Source organism: Triticum urartu, chromosome 4 (assembly GCF_003073215.2).
Source record: "Triticum urartu cultivar G1812 chromosome 4, Tu2.1, whole genome shotgun sequence".
NCBI lineage: Eukaryota > Viridiplantae > Streptophyta > Magnoliopsida > Poales > Poaceae > Triticum > Triticum urartu.
In genome coordinates, this window is record NC_053025.1 from 15,980,263 (window position 1) to 15,989,257 (window position 8,995).

General features: G+C 50.2%; 1 protein-coding gene across 1 annotated transcript; it reads left to right on the forward strand.

Moving 5' to 3' along the window:
* Positions 1 to 438: 438 nt before the first annotated feature.
* Positions 439 to 1,015, forward strand: LOC125554526 (the record flags this gene model as incomplete). Its single annotated transcript, XM_048718056.1, has 2 exons — positions 439 to 884; positions 976 to 1,015. Coding segments are annotated over 2 exons (486 nt in total), but the record flags the coding sequence as incomplete, so codon positions are not given.
* Positions 1,016 to 8,995: the final 7,980 nt, after the last annotated feature.

Genomic DNA, 8,995 nt, shown 5'->3' on the forward strand with positions numbered 1-8,995 from the left:
AGCAAGGACCAGCGCCGGAATAAGGGAAACAGCCCGAAGAGCACGGCACTCAACGCCGGATTCAAAAGCTCTCGGCAGAATCAGAAAAAGCTGCCCCTCAAGGATAACAGGGACGAGCTATCTAACCTAAACAAAATCTTGGACAAGATATGTCAAATCCACAGTACTCCCTGGAAGCCTGCAAACCATACCCACAGAGATTGTTGGGTCTTCAAGCAATCCGGCAAACTCAACACCGAACACAAGGGGCTCGACACACCAAGTGAGGATGATGACGAACCCCACAAGCAGAGCACCGGGAAACAAAAGAATTTCCCACAAGAAGTCAAAATAGTAAACTTACTTCACGTGACAAAAGGGAAAAAAAGAGTGGCACCTATAGAGATACGCGCCATACGGCCTATCCCGAAGGAGTCTCGCCACTGGTTGTTAAAACCGATCACCTTCAACCATCAGGATTACTCTAGAAGTATCCGGAACGCAGGCTGGACTGCCCTGATATTAGATCCGATAATCGACAGACTCCACTTTACACAAGTCCTGATGGACGGCGGCAGTGCTCTAAACCTGCTATATCAGGACACAATCCGCAAAATGGGGATGGACCCAACAAAAATTCACCATAGCAACACTTCCTTTCAAGGAGTAACTCCAGGCCCGGATGCCCATTGCATGGGTTCTCTCCTGCTAGAAGTTATGTTCGGCTCCCCCGATAACTTCCGCCGCGAAAAACTAACCTTCCACATCGCCCCATTTTCAAGTAGCTATCAAGCACTACTGGGACGCGAAGCTTTCGCCCGCTTTAACGCAATACTGCATTATGCATCTCTTACGCTTAAGATGCCCGGTCCACGAGGCATCATCTCACTAAAGGGAAATATCGAGTGTTCCTCGAGCGCGGAAGAATATGCGGCTGCCTTGACAGCCATACATTAAAACAGCTTCACCAACAAAAGCATCTAACAGGTCATTAAGACCACGGACACGGCTAGGCGAGTCTGGAGCAAATATATAATTGATAAAGATTTAGTAGCCGTACACCCCTACACAAGGGGCTCCGCGTATGTAAAATAAGCGACAATAAGGCTCAATTTTACCCGTCTTGAATTATACTTTGTTTATTTAGTACAACATACATTCTGCACGACTATTCTTTTTTTTCTTTTCAGCTAAGTTCCTCTCTTTTACAGATGAACACGATGCTATGCCCGTCCAGGACACGGCACAACAGAGACACAGGCGCAGACGTGCAGCAGGGACCCGTCTCCAGGATTCTTTTTAGATTAAGACCCTGCGTAAACCTTTTTTACTGTCTCTTGTTGATACACATCCCCCAGATTCTCAGTATAACTGAGGAGGAGGCTGGCATCTTGGCATGTGGCCACGTCAGAATTTTGCACGTACCTGGACACCAGTGGCTTATTATCAAGGGCATTGCTCAGTCCGTTTCCATAAAGACCGAATACCTAAGGGAGTGTTCGGCGTCGTGAGTTTGGCCTTATATGCATCAGCTCCGAATCATGTCTTTGGTCAAATGTTGGGTTTGCCCAGCTGCTGTGTTTTGCTGCCTTACGTTCCGTTCTATCGGCTAAGGCGGCACCAGGAGAACTACTTCGATTGTGCCCCGATTCAGCCGGGCGAGCACCTCAGTAGAGAAAGCCGAAAACTGACTGTCATGATATAGCATGAGACTGGTCAACCACTTGATGACCTATCGGAATCTTCGGGATTCCTCCGCATTAACGAAGGGCCGTTTCCCGGCCAGGCACACACGCGCCCCGAGTTCGGGCGAGCGCGGCGCCACCAGGGGCTATATAGTAGCCTCACCGTCAAGCTCCTATGGTCAAGTGAAAGTGATAAAGCATTATAGTCCGGTTGCCTAGTTCGCTGCGCTATCACCTCCTTCATGGACCAAGACGTTAGATCAAGTGTGAAAATGCGCCTTCTGCGAACACCCCCGCATTATATGCGTGGGGGCTGAAGCCGACGACTGCCATCTTTCAGGTTATATACACATATACATTAACGGCCGCACAGGAGGTATTTTAATTCTTGAAGGCACAAGTATAAAAAGCTTTTATATTCCATCAAAATATTGTTTTACAATAATCCATGTTATTCGAACATAATATCCTTCGAGCACCGCGTCTCTATTAAATGAGCGCCTTGCAGAACTTCCTGAAAATAGTACTCGGCAGGTACTCGGCTTCCGTCTGAGTCTTTGGATGCAACAGCGGTGGCCTTCATCTCCGTCCAGTATGTCTTGACACGGGCAAGGGCCATCCGCGCACCCTATATGCATGCTGACCTCTTCATCGCATTGATATGCGGCACCACACCAAGGAACTGCAGAACCAAGCTAAAATAGTTGTTCGGCTTTGGCCTTTCCGGCCACAGATGATCCACGACATCCTTCATGGCGAGTCTGGACAACCTATTCAGTTCGGCCCATTCGGCCAAACGATCGGTCAATACAAGTGGACGCTCCGGATTGTTGAACTGTGACCAGAAGAGCTTTTCCACTTTGCTATCTTTCTGATCTCGGAAATGTTCAGCCGCATCAGCGGGACTCGCAACTAAATCCAGATATGCATCCGCCGAACTCCACATCCGGCCCAACGGAGCATACTTAGGATCTCCGAACTTCATCCGCAGCATAAAGGGCTTTCTAGCCGCGATACCTCCGCCCTGGCGCAGCTCCTCCTTCATCGCTCTCATCGTAGAACGAGCATCCTTGGTCGCAGTAGTGGCCTTTTCCAGGTCTGTCTGCTCCGCCTGATCTTCTTTTTCAAGAAGCTTGCAGCGGTCAGCAGCGGTCTTTAACTTCATAGCCATCTCGGCCATTTCCTTCTTACTTCGGCAGTGAGCAGCCTGTTCGGCTTTCATCTCCTCAACCGCCTTTAGGGCAGCCGCATCGCTTTTTCTGGCTTGCTCCTTGGCTCGGGCAAGCTCTGCCTGAAGATCCTCCACAGCGGCAACACCATCTGCATTAAGTGCACACATTCTAAGATACTGGCATCAAGCTCCTCTTACCAGGTGTCTCCGGAGAAATTACATACCTTGTGCCTCGTCAACCGCTTGTTGACAAGCGCGATGTCGGCATCTGCCACGTCAAGTTGCCGCGTTAGCTCGGCAAATTCATCAGTCCGGCTGGCCACCGGACACTTCGCCCCCTGCATAGGAAGGCGGCAAAATTATACCTGCGACTATGATCCTCTGCGTGCTGCCGTCTTCGACAACACACAGAGTCTCAGGGGCTACTATCTACACAGGGCGCATCTTATATATGCGGAACTGTCAAAAGCAGGTCCTTCAGCTCCTCCGACTGTGCACCAGGTGGTGCCGGACTCGTTCGATGGCTTTTCTCAAAGGCCGGACACGAAGAGCTTTGGGGGGCCATATGACTGCCTTCCGGCCCTGCCGGATTAGGAGAAACCCTCCGCGATGACACCTCAGGGTCGCCCGCCTCATAAGGCGGAACGGCAGGGGGAGGCGTTCCGCTCTCCATCATCTCCGGAAGAAGATCCACCCGAAGATGAGCTCTGCTGAGAATGGCTGAGATCTGAACTACAAGGTAAAATGTCGGTTATTTTCCTCAGAGATAAAATAAGGATCCCTCTCATTTTAAACATCCCCTCTCTACTTATGGCTCGATGGAGGGCTGATCCCCTTGGGGGCACAGTACGGCCGAGGTATCCCCCGGCACAGGACCCTCTGGCGAAGATTTCTTCCCCCGCTTTGAGACCATGGTCTCCGGGTCTTCAGAGGCGGTCCTCTTCTTCCCCTGGGTAGAGGAATTTTCGATTCCTCCTTTCCTGACAGCCTCCTTCGGCGAGGCGGTAGCTTCCTTGTCCCCCCCCCCCTTCGTTTTCTTCCAAAGGCACGATCTCCAGCATCCTGGTTAACACGGGATCCGGCGAGGTCTCAGGAAGGGGGGCCAGACACCTGATTAACTTCGCCTTCGCTACCCACTCCTATTTCAAGGACAACTCTTTTAAGGGTGATGTTGTGATAAAGGAACGGATGGTGTGTCGGGGCACAGGGCTACTTACTTGAGTATCCGGACGATTGCAGCTGAGACCTGCGTCCTCCGTAGAATCCGGACACACTACTTGTGGTCCGAAGAACAATTTGTGCATCTCCACGGGTGTCATGCCAAGAAAATGTTGGAGAGCTCGCGGTCCCTCCGGGTTGAACTCCCACAGGCGGAGGGGGCGACGTTTGCAGGGAAGAACTCGGCGAATTAACATAACCTGCGTCACCACGACCAGACTGATGTCTCTTTCTAGGATATCTCGGATGCGGCCCTGCAACAGGGGCATGTCCTTTGCCGACCCCCAGTCCAGCCCCTTATTGACCCATGATGCTAGTCGTGGCGGGGGACCCGAGCGGAAAGCAGGCGGCGCCACCCACTTGGTGCCCCTGGGAGCTATGATATAAAACCACTCTTGTTGCCATAAGTTGAACTCCTCTTGAAAAGAGCCCTCGGGCCATGGAGCATCAGCATTCTTGCTTATAACAGCGCCTCCGCACTCCGCGTGCTGTCCCTCGATCATCTTCGGCTCTATTTTATAGGTCTTAAGCCACAGTCCGAAGTGAGGAGTAATACGGAGGAAGGCTTCGCACACAACAATGAACGATGAGATGTGGAGGATGGACTCTAGAGCTAAGTCGTGAAATTCCAGCCCATAATAAAACATGAGCCCCCTCACGAAGGGATCCGTCGCGAAGCCTAGCCCTCGGAGGAAGTGAGACACAAACACCACGCTCTCACCACGCTTGGGAGTAGGAATAACCTGCCCGTGAGCAAGCAGCCTATGCGAGATTTCACTGGTCAAAAACCTGGCCTCTCTCAGCGTTAGCACGTCTTCCTCCGGCATCCATCAGCCTCGAAAGTCGAAACCGGACATCGTCGAAGGTCCGAAGCGCCTGAAATCTGGGGCCTTGGGTGTTGGAACTCGAGGCGAAGGGCGAATTCGATTGAGATGAAAGGAAAGGAGTAATGCCTTGGTCTCTTTATAAGAGGTTGAATACCAAGAGCCCTCCTCGTGACCATTTGGGACTCGTCTTTGATCGAGGAGACGTACCAACGGGAACGACTGGGTTACCCACGTCCGTATTGATGAGAATCCCGTAAATAAAGGGGACACGATCTCTGCTTCGACAAGACGTGCCAAGGAAACCGCCTCGCAAAACGCGCTGAGGTGGGGCAGTAAAAATGATTCGAATAAAGGCTTGGTTGTGGTGTGATGACACGCTATGGAATACGTCAGTAGCTTAGATTTGTGTAAATAGTATTCTCTCTACGACAGTATGTGGAACTTATTATGCAGAGCCGGACACTATCCTTGTGTTCAAAAATCTTCTATGAAGTATTTGGAAGAGGAACCCGCCTTGCAATGCCGAAGACAATCTGCGCGCCGGACTCGTCGTCATTGAAGCCTGGTTCAGGGGCTACTGAGGGAGTCCTGGATTAGGGGGTGTCCGGATAGCCAGACTATAACCTTTGGCCGGACTCTTGGACTATGAAGATACAAGATTGAAGACTTCGTCCCGTGTCCGGATGAGACTTTCCTTGGTGTGGAAGGCAAGCTTGGCAATACAGATATGTAGATCTCCTCCCATTGTAACCGACTCTGTGTAACCCTAGCCATCTCCGGTGTCTATATAAACCGGAGGGTTTTAGTCCATAGGACGAACAACAATCATACCATAGGCTAGCTTCTAGGGTTTAGCCTCCCTGATCTTGTGGTAGATCCACTCTTGTACTACCCATATCATCAATATTAATCAAGTAGGAGTAGGGTTTTTACCTCCATCTAGAGGGCCCGAACCTAGGTAAAAACATTGTGTCCCTTGTCTCCTGTTACCATCCGCCTAGACGCATAGTTCAGGACTCCCTACCCGTGATCCGCCGGTTTTGACACCGACAACTAGCATCACACATATCAAGGCAAGATGTGTCTATAGCCTAATAAATGAAGTGCTCCATATTACCACACATATGTTACTCCCCACTACAGAGGTAGTAACATAGACTAGTAACATGGGCATGTTACTAGTCTATGTTACTATCCATTGTGGCTAGTCTGAAGCAGTCAAGAGCTTCTTCAAGACAAGGCATCCCAACTATAGCTTCACAATCCAGACGCATGTGGAAAGATTCGCTCTTGGTTGTAGAGGATGCACGAGTAATAGCTTCGCTGCTGATAACTCCAGAATCTGTCGGAGGAGATCTTTGGCTTCGGATAAGGATTCTTGGCGCTGGCAAAGAAAGTATTGTGCTCTGTGAAGCTGTGCATGCTGAAGGAACCCTGTGTAGTTGCAGCACTTGGAAGCCTTGGCAGCCTAGGCTTGGGCTTCTGAACTTGAGGCCTCTGCTCCACATGGTAATCATATTGTGGCCCGAGAGAAGTGGGTGGAACCATAACTGGCCATCTGACTGTGACAAGCTAACCTTCACGATTGAATGCGTGTTCCATGGTGTGAGGCCAAGGAGGAGGAACAGCGCCATCCGAGACGATTGGCATTAACGTGACTTCAACATTCTCATTAGCTTCAGGCTCCACAATGTCTTTGGCCATGACTGAGTCATTGGCTTCAGTGGTGTTGTTGGTGGCAGCCTCAGGATTTTCAACCTCCATCTGTTCAAGGACTGGAGGGTCGGGCATAATCACATTTTCCTCGAGAATGACTTGATCACTAGTTGGGGGTGTGGCAACTCTTTCTTCTTCTTTGTCTTCATCGGCTGATGCAGCCGGATTGTCTTCAGCAACTTTGGCTTCGGACTCAGAGGCATTCGTAGTAGGGGTGGCTTCAGGAAACACTTGACGTGCGACTGAGCTTTGTTGCACTTCCCCTTCTAGAATGCTCGACATGGTGACCTGTGGCCTGGGGCCTTTGCGAAGCCTGTGAAACGCTGGCGACGCCTTTGGTGAGGGAGTGGTCTGTACCATGTAGTTGTCGTCATCAAGCACTGGAGTGGTGACTTGAGGTGGTGGTGTTCTTGGTGTCTCATCTTGTACTGGGGTGTCTTGCTGTTGGCGCTCCACCCATGAGTCGTCTTGAGTGATTGGCATCAATGGACGACCAATGCTTATGAGTTCACTGCTCGTTAGAGCAGGCGATGATACTGACTGGGACTGGAGCTGAGGAAGGACTACATCATCATCAACATTGTCTTCGTGACAAATGTCTTCAGCTGTGTTGGGGTTAGCAGCTAGAACTTCGTGACTTGCATGAGCCTCTGTGGAAGCAGGCTCATGAATCACAAGACGACGCTCTTGGTTGGTCGAGACAGGAAGAGCGACGGAGATAGGTTCAACAATGAGGGGCTCTGGGGCAGCAACACGCTCTTTCTTTGAAGACTTCGTCTTCAATTTCTTCGTGGATGGAGCACCATCAGAAGTGTCTTTGTGCTTACGCTTCCTGGCTTCGGCTTCAGCTGCCCTTGTCTTCTTCAGCTCTGAAGCTGTTGAGGTGACCTTAGGCTTCGAGCCAGTCATACTGGCAGGGAAGACAATGCGAGGTTCTTCCTGCCTTGGTGCTTTGGTTTGGGCAGCAACAGACTTCTTCTTTTGCTTGGCAGCCATCATGGGGTCAATGCCAGGACGCCGAAGAGTCTTTCGCTTTTCAGCTTCATTATGGGCTTGAACACATTTCTGCGCATAGTACTTCATGCGCTCGGGAGAGCCTTTGGCTTCTTCCCTCTTCTTGTGAACTCTTCCTTAAGATCATGCAGCATCTTCTTGAAGATTTGCACATCAGCCACACTGAGCTTGGCCATGTGCTTCTTGAAATGTGCCTTCTCATGATCAATCTTGTTCTTGAGCTCGATGATTTCTGAGCCAAGGCCAATTCGTTGGCAATGGCTCCGTGGAATGTGACGCTGATGTCCACGGGCAGCTGAAGGTCATCAATACTGATGCTCTGGTCATCAAAACCACTCATTAATGAAGTTGTTCAAAATATCAACGTCAAAGAGGGGCAGATCATTGAAGATCTCCACCTCTTGCTTACTCTTGATCAGCATCTCAAGTGCTTCATTACCAAGATCTTCATCGCTAGACAAATCAATGGTGTCTTCTCGTTGTGTAGAATAGCAGCAGGAGTCAGTTCATGCCCAAAAATCTTCTTGGGCATCTTGGTCTTCTTGGTCTTCTTGGAGACACAAGACAAATCTTCAGACTGCACACTGGGTTCAGGAGGTGCAGTCTTCAGCGGCTTCACAGTCGAAGCGTTTGGTGTGGCAGAGGGCTTCGAAGCTTTTGACTTCTTTTTCTTCTGCTTTGGTGGAGCTGGCGCATCTTCGGAGTTTGCATCATTAGCTGAATGCTCCACTGTGGCCCTCTGAGCAGCAATGTGGGAGAGGAGCCCATCGAAGCTAGTGAGTGGGCCGATGACCTCGGATTGGCATCGCGAGTGTCATCCTGCCTTGGTGCAGATGGACCAGGGTTGAAGTTGAGTCCAAAATCCTTTTTGTTCTTTGCAGCTAACTCTTTGGCAAACTGATAGTTGCGCTTGAAGATATTGTCTTCAGGACACCATAACATGGATGATGGGTCGGCATTCTCAGGCTTCGGTCCTCGGACCATGCATGGATAGAAACCTTGAGCAATGGCTTCAGGCTTCGATTTTGGCTGCAGATTCTAGTACAGAATGTCGCCCCATGGGCACTTGATGGCGTTCTTCTCAGCATATTCAGTAGTGATGAAGTTGTACTTGAACCACTGTTCTGCCCAATATCTTTGAATCCATTGGATTCGGGTCTTTTGCTGATTGTAGTTCTCCTCAGGATCAGTTTTGTACAATTCATGCAGATCCGGAGGTAGATCTAGAGCTGTATTGCCTCGGTGCTGCCTGCCACCTTTCCTAGCAGACTTCTCTATGGCCACGATATTTAAGCAGATGGGCTTCAGAACAGTGAAAGGCTTCCGTCTACTGGTCAGACAAGAACTGGCTTCAGGGGAGTGAATATGATGATGTAAGAACTCTC